At 36.0% G+C, this 20460-nt stretch overlaps 1 protein-coding gene across 2 annotated transcripts; it reads right to left on the bottom strand.

Annotated features, from left to right (window-relative positions):
- Window positions 1-136: 136 nt before the first annotated feature.
- On the bottom strand, window positions 137-18193 carry LOC114284110 (uncharacterized). Of its 2 annotated transcripts, none has more exons than XM_082900062.1 (14): window positions 17786-18193; window positions 16790-16866; window positions 12633-12791; window positions 11825-12038; window positions 10265-10351; window positions 9978-10117; window positions 9520-9600; window positions 8773-8837; window positions 7610-7785; window positions 3469-3599; window positions 3252-3348; window positions 1934-2150; window positions 1578-1684; window positions 137-831 (listed from the first exon to the last, which is right to left on the bottom strand). In XM_082900062.1, the coding sequence occupies exons 1-14, from the start codon at window positions 17954-17956 to the stop codon at window positions 319-321; spliced, it is 2235 nt and encodes a 744-aa protein (XP_082756188.1). In that variant the 5' UTR covers window positions 17957-18193; the 3' UTR covers window positions 137-318. The 2 variants fall into 2 exon arrangements, with proteins under 2 accessions (XP_082756188.1, XP_082756189.1); XM_082900063.1 differs by having other exon boundaries at window positions 12633-12769; window positions 17786-18187.
- Window positions 18194-20460: the final 2267 nt, after the last annotated feature.

Genomic DNA, 20460 nt, shown 5'->3' on the forward strand with positions numbered 1-20460 from the left:
GAAAACCATTCTTCAATTTCAATTTCTAATAATTGAGTTACAATATTGGATCAAAGAACAAAATTACCAGAAATTACTTGGAAACTCAAAACAATGAATTGAATTTCATGATAAATTGCACAAGATGAAGTTCAACTTTTTGAAGAGGGGGAAAAATTTTGTATTCATTGAGAACTATCATCTTCCGTTGTAGTCACTAACATCCACAGTAAAAGTTACAAGCTTACATTTTGTATTTTCATGTATACTGGTATAATACATGTATGTATACCTTTCATGTATGCCAAGACTCCTGAAGAATGCACCTTTGGTTATGTATCACCCAATGCTCCTGAGCTTCCTGACATTAATTGAATGATCATCAAGTTCATCGTCATAATCACCACCACCACCATAACTTCTATGGTTCATATTAGGCTGGTTTAATCTCTGGAATATGTCATCGAGGGATTCAGATGAGGAAACCAGGGAGTGTTTTGTATCTTGAATTTCGCGCAAGGGAAGGAATTTCTTGGCACCCATATTAGACTTGAGATTTTGGAGACCAGTCTTCATAGATTCCCAGGTTGAGGATAATCTGGAAGATGGTCCGGCTGTTGTATTCTGGGAGCTGCCTGCATCAGGGAAAGTGGCATTGAAGGATGCTCTTCTGCTCTTCTCTGTCAAATTTTGTGAGATCGGTTGTTTGCTCTGTTGTGCTCTTACAGCTACGTACTTTCTGGCAATGGATTCTCTGCTGGTTTGATGATGGCCCTCTCCTCTTGAAAGTATTAAGTAATCTCTCTGCCCATCCTCGATCAAACTGGTTGTTGTTTTTGTGTCAACGGCAACCTTATACAGACCATTTTTGAGTAATATGTAGTGTTACATTCTTGTGGAATAATAAGAGGGGGGGGAAATTAAATAAGCATGAAGCTTGGATAGAGCCAACAGCAGCCTAAGATCTGTAGGCACAGACAAATCTTGTGTTGCACCATGAGCATGAGCTAAGAAGCCCCCACACTCCTGGGTGTTGTGTCCGTGTCCAACACGTCAGACACCAACACAGCGTGAACACGTGTATCCACACGTCCAACATGCTACGTGGCGTGTCTATTTTTTAAAATTTTATTTTTTTGTAGGACACGCTGGAAACACTTGATGGACATGTGTGACCTATGTATAGACATGGCTCAGGATACCTTTAAAATTGATTTTTATAATTTCAGAAAGTGATTTAGGGTCAAGTAAAATTTATGGAAACAAAGAGAGAAAAAGTAGAAAAGAAATAAAAATACACCCGTATATAGATCAAAACCTCTCATTTTTATATATTCTAAGTTTATATTCATATACATAGTAAATAAAAATATTGTATATATTTGGCCATATCCCCACTGTGATGTATCCTTATTTTTTGAAAATCTGTGTCCCGTGTATTTGTCCGTGTCCTAATTTCATAAATTAGAAAAATATATTTTTAGGCATTCCCAATAATAATAAAAAAGCACACAATAGAATTGCAACTGGTATTCTCCGTTAAAAATGAAAAGAACAAAAGACAATACCTTGATATATTACTAGGAGCTAACACATACCTTGTTATTGCTGCTAGACTCAAGATCCATATTTATGTCGTTGAAATTCCTTGCTAATGGAATAACAAGTTCACCAACTTTATGACCTTGATCAAGCCAAGAACGTTCTGAAAATATAAAAACAAAAAAATAATAAATTTTCATAGGTTTTAAGCAAATATAGTGGATATTAATAGGAGGAAAAATTATAATGAACTGTTTTCGTTTAATCTTCAGTTCTTCCCCCCTGTAAATGCTATAACCCACAGGTGCAAGAATGCTGAGCCCAGAATAGCATAATGCCAATACTTACAAAATGTGAGAGATAACCCCAAACACGTGCCACATACAAACAAAGACATGATCTGTTTACACACCTTTCTGCAAAATCATCAATCCTGATGGATCGAATCCGTCATCTATATCATCAGCTTCACTTTGAAATCTGAATATCTTCCAGTTTCCAAAATAATCAATGATCCGATCAAAAAAATTGCTCGCAATCATTATGGTGTATATAACCATGATAAGTGGGTAGATTTTATTAAATCCATTTCCAAAGAAAGGGACAGCTTGATCAATATTCCCCATTCTCTGCACATAAAAATGGGATTTTGTTACTTCAAATTGTATAATCAACGGTTAAGAGGAGAGAAAAGAGATGACTGTGGTGTATAGATTCTTCTATGTACAGGAATATGACTAGTTTTTTTTTTTTTTTTGGATAAATTTAATACGGTTGACAATGACGTGCTTAATAACATAAAGTGGGTCAAAAAGAATAATGACTACCAAGCAAAATTACGACACAAGTACCACCAAACATACAGATTAAACAACCTGCCCTATTTTCCTCCAAACTCATTCAAAGAAAAATCTTCTTCAAGCCAAATGCTTTAAGCTCCATGTACACTCGTATCCACAAAACATAAATTTATATGTTTGGGTGCTTTAAGTCTAGCAAGATATGGTCAGAAATATACTATTGGGTAAAGGGCTTGTCTCATGATGAAATTTCAATAACCTAGCCCATTACAAACTAGTGTTCTGTTTCTCCGTGTTCAAAGCTTGGTATGTTTCGACCAACCTAATTAAATCCCAATACACAATTTTTCAAGCAGATGAAGAAGCTATAAATGATGGTCCTTTATTTCTCCTACAGTCACCCAAAAGTGCAGTACCTTGATTTTTCATTTTCCCACTTGTCTGATTAGGTTAGGTCTTTCCATTTATTTCCCAATTCATCACAAAAATACAACTAACATTTAGCACCAAAATTATGTTTGATGACATTTGCTTCACATCATGTTCTAATGGGCATTATTGTCATCATCATAATTTAACACCGAGTGTCACTAATTTTTATTCCACAAAGCCCTTTGATTTTCATGTGATCTTGCTGTTCAGGTGTCATAGGTTAATAGCTTCTTTCCATTTCACATTTTACGAAGAGCAAAATGAGCCGTGGCAGAGGCTACACTAGCATCACATGAAATTTAGGGTTGGGTTATTATTTGGGTTAGGATGGGTTGTCAAATACAAGGATAAAAGCTATTGTTTCCAATCCCAACCATCCCAGTACTTCACATTAGTTCTAATGGAGCCAATGGGTCATGGAAACAACATCAACACATTGTACAGAAGTGATACAATTATCAATATGTATTAAAAAACAAACAAATAAAAAAAACTCACCTTTTCAAAGATAGTTTTTTTATCCTCATCCTTCTCACCAAGACGAATAAGATTGAGAAAGTTGTAGGAAATCGGAGGTGCATATCGCGCGACCATCCTGGTAAATATGTGGATTGAGAATTATTACCAACATCTTTGTGAAGAAATTACACATGAAGAAGATCTCTCCGAGTTAGAACAATGCTTCAGTAAAGAATCAAAATAAAAAAAAACATACGAGCATATCATAAGCAAACTGACTGAACTTGTTTGCCTTGGAGTGAATGAATAGAATGTCAACATTCCAATTTTGAATAAGGAATAGTATGTGCACACACACATGTACATCAGAGGAATGAAGGCAGCCACCTGCAAACAAAAAACAAATCAATCTTCAAGGATACTAGAAAATAAAACCCAACTTGTTGGGCATGGTAACAAGGTGGATTTTTGGAGTCATTTGTGATGTGGGGAGGAGAAGCTAGTGACATCTTTTTTCTACCATTGCTTCTAAGTTCTAACAGAGATTATATGAAGAAAGAAAAAGGTAACCAAGCTTTTTGGGACATTTGCCTTTTATAGATATTTAAATGATTGGGAGGTAGAAAAGTTGATGGATCATTTGTCTGCTCTATGCTCTTTCTCCTCCTTGGATAAGGATAGCACGCTTTTCGTTGATGGGTTTTTTTCAGTCTTCTCTACGCTCTTCTTCTCTTTTGGACGAGGATGGCATGCTTTGCATAGAGAGATGATTTTCCCCTAGAGAGGTTTGGGGATCTAAGGCCACATCTAAGGTTGCGTTTTTTGTGTGGACTACACATGGTAAGATCCTGACAATTTGATCAAGAGGGAATACATTCACGCCAATTGATGCTGTATATGTAAAGAGGTCAAGGAATCATTTAACCATCTCCTTACCCATTGTAGAATGGCTAGACTCTAGAGATTGTGGCCTTGATTCTTGGTATGCTTGCAGTGGTTAGGACTTTCCCTAATGTGATGGATATTCTCTTTGTGTGGAAGGGGGCTAGCGTGGGGAAGAGAAAGAAAAAGGCATAGCTTTTGGTGCCTCCAGCCATGATGTGGTTTATTTGGAGAGAACACAACAAGAGAATCTTTGAGGGAGTTAAAGAATCTCTCTTTAATTTGAAGGCCTGTTTTGTTTTTATGGTTTTCGAATGGTATTGATCCACAATTGAACCAATTTTTAGACTTCTTTATTTATTATTTTTTAGTAGTTTTTTTTTGCCTTTTTGCTTTTTCTGGCACCCCCTTGGTAAACCCCCCCCCCCCCCCCCCTTTTTTTTTTATAACATTTTACTTATATATATATATATGGCAAATGCTAAAAAGTGCCCCCTATGCATTGTTTAATATTGGGAAAATGTGTAAAAAACGTCTTGAAAATATGTGAAAAGGTTAAAAAGCAAAGATCGAGAAAGACGATGTTCTCTCCGCTGTCCAGAAGTATGAGCAGTATCACGGCTACTATGATGCCGAGAGAGAATGAGATGTTATGAAGATATGATGAGGAGGTAGGTATGTAGTAGACAATTCTAGCGGACTAGGTTGAGGTCCGGTGGCGAGATCCAAGGCTCCGGCTTTCGACATCACTCTCCCCAAATAGTCCATAGCAGCTTCTCCACCGGAAAGATACTCCTAACAGCAGCGGAAAAAAGGTGTTTCCCTCAGCCAAACAAGGCTCAATAGCTGTGGTCCTCATCAAAATACGTGTAATTGCTACTCCTGAACTTGGTTTCCCTATCCTTGCTAACAAGCTTCTCAAATGCTTCCGGGCCATGTTCTTCTATGTACTTCTCAGCAGCAGTTAGAATGTCATCTGGCTTACTGAAGATGTCCTTCTTCCTTGGGACATACTAGACGTTAACAGTCTGCTGTGGGTTAAGAAAGAAAGGCCTCAAATAATGCTCATAAACATATGCAGCACCACTGATACTCTTTATGATGGTGGATATTTCAATGCCATTACAACACAGCACCTTGAAATTTATTTTATTTTATTTTCTTATCTCTCTTTCTGACCATTACAACACAGCACCAGCACACTTGTTCCCACCTTTCATCATGGTCTCCACTTTCTTTTTCTTTTTTTATATTTATTTTAATCCATCTTTTTGAAAACAAAACCAATATCACTTTTTTTAATTCCTTAATTTATTTTAATAACATGAGTGGCCTCTCTTTTCCACCATCTCCCTCTTTTTCTACACAATATTTTTGTACCACCGCCCACTCCATGATTTCCATATTAATATTATTATTATTATTATTATTATTATTATTATTATTTTCACAAAAAAAAAAAAAAAAAAAAAAAAAAAATTCATTCCAGTTGATTTTTCTGCCTTACCACACCTACCATTCGAGTTTGCCAAACACACTTATTTTATTCATGTCAGGATCAACCCCGATCATAATTTTACACGAGAAAAAAAAAAAAAAAAAAAAAAAAAAAAACCACCATAACACACCCAACACCCACAGTGGGATTTTTCTTCTCTACTCTGCTGCAGATCTCTTCTTCTTTCCTCCGTCCTGGGCGGCCCTTGACGGTGCTGCCTCCGTGTTTCCTACGCCGCCGAGCACGTTCACTCCTCCATACTCCTCCACTGCAGCATACGGCGGACCTCCAAATCGGAACATCACAGTGGCCTTCCGCTTCAGCTCCTTATTTTCTGCTTTCAGCACACTTATCTCTGCTCGCGCATCCTTATACATGCGTTGGAGCAGAGCCAGCTGGGAATTTAAATGCTGCACCTCATTTGTCCTACTCTGCAGCCGGTTCGACAAATTTGTGACCGCCGTCATGGTTTCCACGCATGACTTCAGAGTATACTGATTAGCCTCAATATCAGTTTGCACCGCCATTTTTTGCTCCACCGACCGCATCGGAAAGTTCAATGGAGCAAAACCAGAGGTGTTTGGTTGAGGTTCACTGGCCACCGCACCAGTTATTTCTCTTGTGGGCTCGTTCAGTTCTGGAAAGAGCGTGAGCAGGTTCTGGGTAGCTGGACGGGAAGAAGAGGCCATGTTTTTGGGTTGCTAAGTGTTTCAGCGAAATAGCAATTTCAGACTGGTAATGTTCGGAAGGGTTGGTGACAGAATGGCAACAAAGTGTTCCACAGTTTCTCTCTCCGCAGAGGCAGAGTTTTTTCAGCGAAGGGTTGGTTTCAGAGGTTTCAGAATGGTATGCCTCAGCCTCAGCCTTCGTCTTGGTTAAATAGCCGAGGCAGCCACGCGTACCGCGCCTCTTGCCGCCCGACAAACTGGCACGCCTTTTCATGGCACATCTTTTGACAAAGTGGACACGCCTTTTGATGGCACGCCTTTTGATGAATTGGGCACGCCTTTTGATGGCACGCCTTTTGACAAAATTGGGCACACCTTTTGAGGGTGCAACTTTTTAAGAGTCCGACAAGACTCTGTAAACTGTCCCGACATTGATTCCGGTTAGTTTTTACAAGTGTCCGACAAGACTCTGTAAACTGTCCCGACATTGATTCCGGTTAGTTTCTACAAGGGTCCAGCAAGAACTGTCACAACATTGTCTTCTACAACGGTCCGACATGACCCCATAAACTGTCTTCTACATCGGTCTGACACCACCATACAGTGTCCTCTACAACGTTATGACACCCCATACAGTGTCTTCACCAACGGTCTGACACGACCATACAGTGTCTCCTATCCTTTTTTATTTTTATGTATTTTCTTGTTTTGTTACTCTCTCCAAACTCAAGTTGGTTAGTTTCTCTCCTCCTTGAGTTTGCGGGGGGCTGTTAGAATTTCCCATCTTTCACTTCACCTACCTCTACTCCACTACACACTCCACTTCACCTAACCCACTATCACCTCCACTACACCTACTACCACATTACCTTCACCTACTCCACTACACACTCCACTTCACCTACCTCTACTCCACTACACACTCCACTTCACCTAACCCACTATCACCTCCACTACACCTACTACCACATTTTCTTCTATATATAGATTGTATAGGAATTGTAATTAATGAATCTTGTAATCTATCAATCAAGACATCAATCAATAATACATAAATTCTTACAGTATTGATTTTAGTAAAAGTGCATTAAAATTAATGAAAAATGTATTGTATTCTACAAATATTGTCTTTTACTTATGCCCTAGGGGCAATTGTTAGTAAGACCCTATATATATAAAACAAAATAAAAAAAAAGGTCATTGAAGCTGTACTCAATAATCAAACTTTGAATCTGAAACATAAAACTTAAATATATGAAGTCTCTACATAAATTGAAGCTTTGATTTTCACCAAAGATGAGCTCATGCAACTAAAAGCACTAAAAAAAAAATTATTACAGAAAATTTACCTGCACTAGTACCTCTTGCTTTCCTACAGCATTTATCAGTATAGAGAATAGAGATAAATCAACTCCACTTGGAAGTATAGTAGCCTCAGCCAACAGAATTGCAGCTGACATGCAACCAAGTATCACAGCCAAGACTTTCTCAAGTTGCTTCCTTAGAATACACCGGTAGACCAACTCTGCAAGGAGTTGAATTACCAATCACATGAGAGCTAGTATATTTACAAGGATGTGTATGGACTTCAAGGAAAGAAGGAAAAATGATGAGTAAATTGCATAATAATCGACAAAGAAGGTGCAAACCTTGCATTTATTTATGGTCTATACACAAGAAAGAAGGATAAAATAAAATGACTATATACAGACAACAGAATCTAGAGTATCAATAGGAGACAAAAATAATTAAACCAGGGATCAAGTCTCCCCATCACCCAACTAAAACCGAAAAAATGTTTTCAAACTATGAATGGAGTCCTCAACTACATGAAAAGATCTCTTAGTCTACTCCAACCAAATACACTTCATCCAACAAAGGGGCAGTTCCCAAAGTCAGCTAAACTTAATCACTTCCCAATGCATCAAATCAACTATCAATCTAGGAAAGACCCAAATCATGACTTAGAAAGGTGAAAAGCAATGACCGAATCTCTTTAACCATGCTATGTTGAATGATGGACATCTAAAATAGAATGAAAAATAATTCCTCTACATTTTATGTAGCAGCTGATATGATGCCATTTTTGTTCTCATGGCAGTTACAGAATGAATCTATCACATTGAATATTTATACATGGCATATTGACCAGAATTTGATAAAAATGCTGTTCAAATTTCATACAACAACGATTGAAAGGATGATTAGACTTTTCCAATAATGCAAATATCATCTCTTTCCAAAGTATTTCATTGGGTCATCATATGCAATGGAAAACGAAACGAAATGACTTCATACCCATAGGACATCCAAAAGCCTGTCATTTAATTGCTTTAATAACCAAGGACTAAAATGCCTATTAAGAGTAGTGCAATTAAAAACAGGCCTAATAACTGAAGCAGGTAGTATATTTCAAAAAAGGTCATAATTTCAATCTCGAAAGATGGCCGGCAAAAAGGGGAGAAAAAAGTGCAAACAAAACAAATAACTTCAGAAATTTGTTGATATTTACCAATCATATCAAGAAAGGATCCTAGTGCGCCTGCTCGCTCAGGCCTAAAGCTTGAAATGAATTTCCTGCAAATTTACAAAAATTAAAATTAAAATTAAAAAAATAATAAAATTTACAATCAACAGAAACAAACTTGGAGTTAGCACACATAACAAACTAAGGTAATATGTGGCACCAAATTTCCAATGGTAAGGATCTTCTAGAAGACAAAATTAAGGAAAGGCCTTGGGTTGGACTTCCTTTTGGACTTATCCTACAAATGCCTTCAAAGGGGTGTGTACCTTTAAGCTCTGTTTTGAGGGTTGGGGAGGTCATTTACTACATACAAACTCCAATGATTTCTAAACCTTCCCCTTCCTTTGGACCCCTCTGCCAGAAGAGAGACTTCAGTTGTGATGGAAGCCTTTCTAGGAAGCCACGTCAACTGGGATTTGAAGGTATATTCAAGAAGCAATTGAGGGAACACGATTTGTTCCTTTCTCAAAACCTGCTTCCATAGGGTTTGCTCCAGAGGCAGAAACCACAACTCTTCTAGAAAGCTAGAACTAGATGACCTCCGAGAGGCTTATGCTTTGGGATTAAATGGCTTTTTGCTTCAGGGAAATTCTGTTGAGGTAGTAGGATGTACAATGATTTCATGCGCAATGTACAATGATTTTGTGTACCAGAATTAAATTACACAACAAAAAAAATGAATAGCAATCAGTGGAAGGACAAAAAAGAAGAAAGCTTGGATTAAGAGCAAACCATCCAGTGGCATGGCGACGATCGTAATTCTTTATAGTGTCCTCCAGTTCGAGGGCTTCCATCACAAAATTCATATATTCACTACAAAGATAATTAAAAATTAAAAAATAAGTGAAATTCAGATTTGCATCCCTCTTGCAATCCATCTATCAAAGCATAATCAAAATTCAAGCTACCACTAGAGAGATTAAGCTTTGAGAGGCACAAAGCAAGGAAAAGGCTGTAATGTAAATGATGATGCAAAATTTGCAAATAAACGACTGCAAAAGTAGCCTTTGTTTTCATAAACTGATTGACACAATAAAAGCCAATCTGGGCAGAACTTTTGATGATACCATTGCTAGCATAGAGGAAATGCAAAAAATAAAAATGCATGAACATGAACAAATCCCATGTGTATGCTGTGGGTTAATCTTCAAAATTTCAGCACTCAAGTTGTTCACGTAGTAACTATGTACCTTTTGCACCGGTAATACTCCTCTCGAGCTCTTTTAATTTGAAGCCTAAGAGCTGCCATTGATTTTTCATCCGTGTCATAATCCATATCATTTTCTCCAAATCTTCCACCTTGTGGTTTGAAAGATGGATCTTCGCTAAACTAGTAGAGCAGGATAAGACCATTCGTTAAAAATGAAAAAAGAAAACAAGCTAAATGTCAAGCATGTATGCTTTGAAAAGCTTAGTGTTACACATACAAAAGTATTTTGAAACATAAAGCACCTCAGGTATAAACAAGTGTAATTACCATCTGAAGCAACATGTTATCAATAACATTCATGTAGGGTCTCAAAGGATCACGCTTAGACATTTGCTTTGATGTTGCTTGAGCAACCTAATAGAAAAAAACATCACAATTTGTCACTAAAGAAAACCAAAAATAAATCATAGAATGTCCAGGAAGTTCTACTCGTTATGGAATCTCAGGTGTTCATGTGTGGATTTTAGTTTTTTTAAAGAAGGAGGTGCTATGTTGGAAATGTATGAAATATAGTAAATATCATAAAGGTAGATGTAGTAGGCATACGGCACTTAAAAGTCGTACAGATGGTCATGTTTCATATCGAGCCATTGAAGCAGCATAGTTTAAATTTCATACACTTCAAGTATGAATTTAATTAAATATAAAATGAAGATCAAGAGTTCATGCAACAATAGATCTTTTGAATATGTTGAATAAGGAACAAATATTGCATAAATCTTATAATTTGGTGACACCAGGAGCCTAGGACTTCCCATCATTCACAATGAAGGCAAAGACTAAACCCTTGCAACTGAAATTCAACTATAGGTCTAGTAATTTCACACAAACGGAGAAACTGAAATTCAACTATATGTCTAGTAATTTCACACAAACGGAGAAGAGAACCACAATGTCTTCTTATCAATATCAAAAAAACAAAAAAGGACAAAAGGCAAGACTCAACATATTGAAGAGTAACACATACTATCAAAAGGTTGAACTCTAAGATAATTGGCATTACCCATGCAAAGAAAATTGACCAACTTGAAAATGTTTTAGAAAATGGACCATCAAATGCATAAAAAACAAATGAACTCCGAACAAACCCAAAGCTCTACAGCAACCTCACAATTGATGACAAAATTATTTACAGAATCTCTTGCTTATTGGCGACAACACTTATTGACAACATGTTGTCAACCTCCCTATGTGATTAGCTCTCCTTTGGGCATTTTCTATCCATAACTGTCTCTCCCTCTGCCTCCAACTAATCTCCTCCAAAATCATAAGTCTTCCGACCTCCCCTTTCTTCTCAACTCTTTCACAAGAGATTAGACATGTTGATGACAAGGAGGGCAGAGAAGGCATCTCAGAAGTAGAGATATTGATATTCTCACCTCACCCTGCCAAAGACTTCCGTATTTCATTTCTTCAAATCCTCATCACTCCATTCATTACTCTGAAAAATGAGAATTTTGAAAGATATTGGAAAACCATCTAGTGCCTGTAGAATATTGTCAACAACTCAATACCCCATATTTACCTGGATAAGATCTACAATTTTTTTGTTTGGATAAGTTTCAATTTCATTACTAGCATGTTTAAAAGTTTATCTATACTTTTTTAACACTAACAGTATTCTCTATGTCTCTTACTTCCTTCAGTTTCTGTCTTAGTCATGGATGACAAATGACCATTGCAGCATATTCCAAAATAATTCCTTAGTGTTTTATTTTGTTCCTTAATAACTATAGTTATTGAGAGAGAGAGAGAGAGAGAGAGAGAGAGAGTTTAAAATATATACAAGAAAAAAAGTTCAGAATGTCACCAAGGGATGACACTTACTACAATTGCATTTGAAAATTCTTGATGAGCATCATCAAGTTTCACAGCCATTTTAGCCACTTTTTGAGAAAGAACCTTTTGACGAAAAGTCCAATCAACATTTTTCCAGATACCCTTTGGAATCTCACTCAAACCAAAGCCAAGAAGAAATGCACCAGTTACGAGCCCAAAAGTATTTGAACAAGCCATCGCAAAACCAAGAATAGTAACATTCCTGCAAATACCATATCAAGATTTGAGAATAGTTAAATAAAAGACACCAGTCATAAACATTCAAATGGAACTAAGATACACAAGTTAAAAACCATGCACTGCTGGTGGTTGAAAAGGCAAATAAATAGGTTTCCAACAAACAGCTGCCAATCCATCCATGCAAAATAAGTTATATCATAACAAAGACATTCAGTAATCTTCCAAAAACATGACAGAATACACTATAATATCATTTTGTTCCAGAGTGATCAATTACTTCCATCATATATATATAGATATATATATTTTTTACATATTTATAAGCAAATAGTTGCAATATTGATGAAGCCAAAGTAAAGAGAATATAACGACTGGGCATCAGAAACAAATCAATGCAGAAACTCGAATGTTTTCTCTCTTTTGCAAATAATAAAAATTCAATCCCCGACTCAACCCTCCATTTTAGACGTCATATCTACACTGCACCACTAAAGAAACTTGTAAGCATGTGAATCTAAACCAAAAAGAATTTAAACCAAATAAATCAGGATTTATAGAAGAAAGCATCGGATCTGTATCAAACAACATTTATAGTCTAGCAGGTGAAAAAACAAACCTGTATTTGCGCAAAATAATGAGCAGTATAAGTCCAAAAAGTCCAATAGAACCGACACACAGGTAGAAGACTAAGTTTACATGTACACTAGTCTTCAATCTTTCTGCCACAGTGAAGTCCCCAGCATCTTCATAACCCTGAATTATAGGCACCACAGCCCTGCTTAGAGAAATAATTTCATACAGAACTATGAGAATATGTCCATCTTTAACAATGAAGCTACTAAAATGTACTCTAACCACCAGGGCATCTAAACTTATGAAGACAAAGCAATGGCAAAGGAAAGCACATGAAGAATATGCAGTTGCACAACTGCAGTAAGCGGCAGAATTTGAGAACTTCTGACCATTCAAAAATAAGGAAAAAAAAAATTAAGTTAGTCATATTTATAATACTTCTAACTAATGAGGACGCTTGAATACTTGAGGCAACAAATAAACAAAACAAAACCAAGCCTTGTGTTCCTATCAATTGGGATCATCAGCTACATAAATCTTTTTCAGCAATTCCGCTTTGTCAAGGGCTATATGCTCAATAGTCAACATCCTGTGCTAGTAGTTGACCCCAAACATATAATAATACAAATACAAAGATAATATATACACTAAGTGAAGTACAAAGGACAGGGAGGAGAATATACACACAAACTTGCAACGTTAAAGAAGAGGAAAATTACAGTTTTCAATCATGTTAAGCATATCAAGAGCAAGGATGTAAGGGTCTAGGTGAAAAATAGGTATATAACAAAGATGTGGAAAAGTTGAAAAGTTGTTTGAGTGAAAATCTTATCAAAAACTTAAATTTAGAAGAATATGGTATATGTAGGAGGATTAAAGGGAAAAATAGATGTTGGAGGTAAAATTGCACAAGAAAGGAAAAACCAAAAGGGCAATTAGGACAAGATGTTATTACTACTGAGATTGTAAGTATTTAGGAGATGATGATGCACCTCAGTTAGTAGAAAATATTTAATAACATCATAATAGATAAAGAAATGTTCAATGAGATCTCTTATAGTTCACCTTATGGTAGCCAATCTCCATTTTACTAGTCCTTTATTGTGTCAATTTATTAATTTGTAAATTAAACTCATTTATTTTTAATCAACCATATTATATCATGTAGAAACCATATTAAGATCTTTCCCTTTCTCTCTACTCCTTTTCATTTTTCAGATACTACTATTTCAAGTAAGATTTTGTCCAATCACTCTTCCCAAAGTTTGATTGCATGATTTAGTTATTTTTCTTGAACATGGTATGATTCAGTTTAAGACTGCAATAGTTTATATGGAAATACTTTCTGTAGGGTTTAGACACTTTTTGCATCATTTTATATACTCAGCTTAATACATTCTATCAAACTTTAGAATACCTTTTCACTAAGGATTGACAGTACATCCTTATATTTTTACCCTAGTAATCAACAAATTGGCCAAACACGTCTGAAACAAGGTGTGATTTCACTATTGTAGGCTTTTACTGATGATATTGTTCTAATTGACAAAACAAAAAGCAAGGGTAAATGCTAGTTTTGAACAAATAAAAAATAAATAAAAAAGAAGAAGAGGAAGAAGAAAAGACTCCATATTTAATACATGTGGAATCAAAACTAAATATAAAAAATGTAATTTCAACAAAAATAGATACAAATAAGGAAGTAATGAAGTACAAAGACCAAGGAATATCAAAGAGTGACTAGTTTCATTCCTTAGGTATGAATCTCTGATGCAATACAATGGATGTTCAAGATGGATGTGTGGTGAAGAGAAGGACTATAAAATTGTATGTATTGCATTCCTAAGATGGTAGAAGTATAAGGTAGTTGGAAAATGAGAAACAAACTGGTAAGGTGGTTGGAAAGATCCCTTTTACAAGAGAGTTGGGCCATGGAGGCCAGTGAGATAGCAATGGGTAGGTATGATACAATTCCCAATTTATTACATGACTCGGTCAACCTTGATCTTTGTCTAAAAGCCCCCCCCCCCCCCCTCTCGCTCTCTCTCTCTCTCTCTCTCTCTCTCTCTCTCTCTCATGTCTAAGACTAGTCAAAGTGGGGCAACTCTGAAGGAGTGAGTTGAGCAGTTTTGATGATCCCTCAACTCTAGCCACCAACCCACAAGTTCATGGTGATTCCGCATGGGATCATGGGTTGCGCGAGCATCCCATAACCATGGCACCAACCCCGAAGGAGTCCCTAGTCCTTGCTCCCGACCTAGGCAGGCCATACAATGTCAAAGTGCCATTTCAGAGTTGGAGCCTTGGCAAGGTAATGTGACTATCGAGTGGGCAAGGTGAGGTCGAGGCACATGATGAGCAAGTGGGAAGTTACAAAGCAAAGATAGTGAGGCAATCCAATGGTCAGGAAGCAGGTGTTGTGAGGTGAGCAGATGGTCACGGAATAAGAATGGTGCATAGCACTTTTTCTTTTCTTTTTTTGATAAATAAGCAAATTTTATTAGAAAAGCATCAAGACGATGCAACCAATACAAGAAAAACCACCCAGAAAGGGAACCAAGAGAACCAGAACTAACCAATCATTTCATCTATAAAATCTAAAAACACAAATAAATCCGGATTGACCCTTCCTTCCAACCAACTATACAAAACTATAAAAAGACGACTTTGTAATCAAGAAACACTATGAGAAACTGCTAAGAAGATACGACGATTCCTTTCCAACCAAAGCAACCACATCAAGCAGAACAGCACCAATAACCAAGCTCGGCGCTGCCGCCGTCCAAGACGTACGCCCCGCCAAGCCTAAAGAAAAGCAGACACCACTTGTGGCTGAACCCAAGCAAGGCCAAAGAGTGAACAAACGAAACCCCACAAACGCGAAGCCACCGAGCAATGAAGAAACAAATGATTCACTGACTCCGCATCCGCGCAGCACATACAACACCGATTCACAAGGATGTGCCCTCGCCGCATCAAATTATCCAAAGTAAGATTCCGACCTAAAGCTACCGTCCACATAAAAAAGGCAACCTTAGTCGGAATCTCCGGAACCCAAACACTTTTCCAAGGAAAAACCCAGCCACCATCTCCCATCAACCCTTGATAAAATGAGGCTACGGTGAATTGCCCCTTTGCCCCCAACCTAGTCCAGACCAACACATCAGGACCCACCCCGATTGGGCCCAGACCATATAAAAAACCCCACAACTCCACCAATTGAGCGATCTCCCAATCATAAACCTGTCGCCGTAACTGAATATCCCAAACTACCACACCCCCACCATCCAAATAAGAAGCTACTAAAGCATCTTGATCTAATGCAATATTAAAAATCAACGGGAAACGGGTCGCCAACACCAACTCCCCACACCACAAGTCTTTCCAAAACCGCACCCGACTCCCCTCCCCCACCTTAAACCTTATCCATTTCCAAAACTCTACCCATCCCAACCAAATTCCTTTCCATAACCCACACCCATAAGTACAGGTCATAGACCCAGAAACCCAACCCCCTCTGCCCAGCCCATATTTAGACGCCACCACCTGCCGCCACAATCTGTAAGGCTCCAAAGCAAAATGCCAAAGCCATTTCCCTAACAAAGCTCGGTTAAAAGTCACCAACCGTCGAACCCCCAGCCCTCCAACTCGCTTGGATTGACAAACCTGACCCCAATCGACCAAATGATACTTAAAATCATCACCACCAGTCCCCCACAAGAATGGTGCATAGCACTTGGGGAAGGGAAGGTTCACAAACCAATGTGAAGTGCTCAAGTGAGCATCTTCCAAGACAAGGCTTATGCCTTAAGGTTGTGGGGTCCACTCCTTAGTGGTCCTATGACCAGTCGAAGAAATTCAAATACCTATATAATGTAAGAAAGAGTAAAATTATAGGTGATGCTAAGGAATAGAATAAAAAAATTAACACGAGTTGAGATAGAGGGAAGACATGGTGGCGTGTAGTTTGATAGAAATTGCAGGCCTGTACAAAGCATATGCGACAAGAATATGTTAAGTTAAGCAAGTAAACAATACACAAATCTTTCAAATATTGCACAATACAACTAAAAGATCACCTAGTAGATAACCATAATATGCAAATTTAACAGAGTGCTTGCTGCCATTTTTTTGATAAATAGAGTGCTTGCTGTCATTAACTAGATCTAACAAATAACAAATAGAAAAGTAAAAGCATACCAAGTAAGTAAAAATGTACTCCAGTATGACCAACTCCAAAAGAAAGAGATCCCTCCATTATGTTGACCAATTATTGTCTGCATAGAAAAAATGAGTTGGTTCTATTACTCCATAATAATAAATAAGCATGGTCAATTTGCAAATGTTGCTCACTCAAGTTCAGGATATTCAAGTTTCTTCTAGGACTTTTTAACAGTACAAGCCATTTAATGTGACCAATTAGAAAATTATAATCTTAATATGAATAAAAAAACTCCATATAAGACCCAATAACTTGAGCAATGAAACAACCCACTGAGTCATTTTACAGTCTGTGTGTGACCCATTTTACAGTACATGTAAAACAACTCTAAAAATGACCAAATTGCTCTTAACAACTAAAATGTAATAAACACTGATAATAAAACCATCCAATATCATACTAACCTACAAAAGACATAATTAGGACTCAAATTAAGCCTAAAATTCATTACAAAACAACATAGAAAGCGTGTTCCATGTGTTATTCCTAATTTGCCCCTTTTCTTTGTACCATGATGCACATCATGTTCATCAATATTAATCACAACTATCTGACTCTTCAATTTGGGCCTCATATATAACTAAATGCATCTTAGCTCCCAACAAATCCCAACAAATTAACTGGAATACCAAATTAGAACATATGTTTGAGGATTGTTTAAATGAAAATGACCTAACTGCATATTACCAACACCTAGATAAGAACACAACAGGTGGCTTAAAATTGATATCAAGTGCATTATCAAATAGTCAAGTTTGCAGCTTTGTGGAAAACAAAGGAATTAGTTAAGCCTACTCAAATCACAATTACATTACTATAATATAATTTAAGCCTTTATTCAACATTCTAAGATTCCCAAGAATTTTAAATATCACATCTACTGCCAAGCTATCGCTAATTAGCGAAATGAATTATGATCTAATAATGTATTGATTAAGCAATATTTTAGAGAAATAGAGAGAGAGAGAGAGTACCGTCCAAATGTCGGCGGGGACGAGGATGATGATGGAGAGAGAGCAGAACCAGGTGTATCCAACGGTGAAAAGGACGTATCGAGGCACATACGGTCCAGCGAAGTATTTCAGAGTTAAAAGCACCATGCCCAGCGTTAGAGGCATCGATATCAGATAGAACACCCACATCATTCTCTCTCTCCGCTCCTTTCTCTCTCTCTCTCTCTCTCTCTGTTCCTCGGGCAAAGGAAATAGAAGAATTGCAGCTGGGGTTAGGTTTTGAAGAAAAAGAAGAAGAAGAAAGCTTTAGCGTGAATGTTAATCAATTTGTGAAGAGAGAGACAGAGAGGGAGAGGGAGAGAGAGAGAGAGGGCGGATACCAGACCCGGTCAAGCGGAGCTCCAATTGCTGCCTTATTACTCTTTCTTTAAATTGTCCCCACTGGGTTGAAAAAAAATTTAGGGAACTTTAGAATAGTTGGACTTAGGATGTCGAGGGTTTGCGCGTTGATTTGAATTCGTTCATGTCTGTAAATAAGTTAATTTGTAATTGTTAGTAGGGTAATTTGTGATTTGTGCAGATAAAATTTGTGAATGTGCAGATAATTTGCGGATTAGATTTTTTTGTCAAAAAAATTTATTTTTTAGCCCTTTTTTTTATTTTGTAAATATTTATTTTTGGTCATTTTCTCCCCATTTTCTAAAATGCTTTAACATTAATAATTAATAAATTAAAACTTGTAAAATTAAATACACAACAAAATTAATTCGTAACACAAACAAATCTTTCAAAATCCTAAATCAAATCATAAACTAATACAAGTACATATTTCAAAATCCTAAACTAGAACTCCATATTTATTAAGAAATTTAAAATTTCAAATCACACTTTATCTCGAATAAGTTCAACTATGAAACAATAATATTATTATTAGTATTTATTTAGTTTCAATTAATATAATACTATTAGCAAATGTAATGTTAGAACAAGTTCAAAGAAAAAAATATGTTTTGTTTTGGGCAAAAATATCTAGGTATGATATAAGAATGAAATCAACAGTTAAAATTAATAATAAAAATAAAAATAAAAAGTGAAGGCGAGTTCTTGCGGGTGCAGGTTAAACTCGCAATCCGTTTGCAACTCGTAAACATGACATATTTCAAACCGCATCCTCTCGCATTGTGTCTACAAAACTGTCAATTTATATGCGGGTTGGACGAGTTTTGCGGATTGGATAAACTGTTGCCGAAATCTGGTAAGAATTAATCACGTTTTTATTAAATATCATCAAAAAAACAGTTATTAATTTTTAACTTTCAGCGATAGTTTGAAAATTTTGTTACAAAAAAACACTAATTAAAAATTTTAATTACAATTTATAAAAATCGTAATAAAAAAAAAATCACTAATTATTAATTTTTAACGATAAATGTAAAAAATTATCATAAAAATTATTTTTAACAACGATTTTACTAGACCTTATTTTCAATAAGACATATGGGAGTAAACTATTATGACTTATTAGTAAATTATCCAAAAAAAAAAAAAAACTAATAATTTGAGAGAATAAAATAAGAAAAATTGCAACAACCAAAAAAAAATCAATATTTTATAAAACTTTAACTAATTTTTTTATTATTTTAGTTTAAACTTTAAATTTGTAAAAAGATATCAATTACAACCATAATTAAAGTAACAGTTTTATCTTTGGGGTTGTTTGAGATGACCTAAATAAGTATATTTTTTATTTTTTTACGAAAAGATGTGCAGAAAAGTAGAGAGATGATGTGATGAAAAAAAGAAAAAAAGACGGATTATTTTAGAGTTGCCAAACTTGGCCTTAGACAATTTAATTATTCTTAGGATTACTTTAGACAATTTAGAGTCCGTTTCGCAAGTTAGTTTCGGGCTATTTTAGTCACAAAAGATAAAATAGACTATTTTAGTCATAACAAACAAAACATCACATCCAATCCATAATTATTACACTATTCTCTCACAAAAAAAGTCAAAAAGCCAAAAAATTCTTCCCAAATCAAGTTTTTTAGCTCAGGCTAAAATAGACAAAAAATCCAAAAAGCTAAAAAGCCAACTCACTTTCCAAACGGAGGTTAATTATTGTTTTTGTCAATAGTGTTGAATAGCGCAGTGGCTAGGACTAGGAAAAGTAGGAGATGGGTCAGTGTTGTACTAAAAGTACAGTGGTGACTGTTATGACTTAAGGGATTGTTTGGCATGACCTAAATAAGTGTATTTTTTATTTTTTTTTACGAAAAGATGTTCAGAAAAGTATAGAGGTGATGTGATAGAAAAAAGATAAAAAAATAGATTATTTTAGGGTTGTCAAACTTGGCCTAATTTAAGGTATATTATGTGTTTATTTTTATAATCTGAACCGTTCATTTTGTAGGGTTTATTGAGTACTTTATGCTTACTAAAAATCATATTAATTTAATATCAATAATTATATGATCGAATGGCATATTTTTTATGCTATTTCTCAAAAGAAAAACTTATTGTTTATTTGTTTGGTTATCGATTATATAGTTATTAATATTTGATTAATATGATTTTTGATATGCATGAAGTACTCAATAAATCTTACAAAATAAACAATTCGGATCATAAAAATAAACTCATAATATACCTTAAATTGAAGCATAACAGGCATAACAGTGATCCCATTTAAAAAAAAA

This window comes from Camellia sinensis, chromosome 12 (assembly GCF_055761805.1).
Source record: "Camellia sinensis isolate YWXY chromosome 12, ASM5576180v1, whole genome shotgun sequence".
Classification (NCBI taxonomy): domain Eukaryota; kingdom Viridiplantae; phylum Streptophyta; class Magnoliopsida; order Ericales; family Theaceae; genus Camellia; species Camellia sinensis.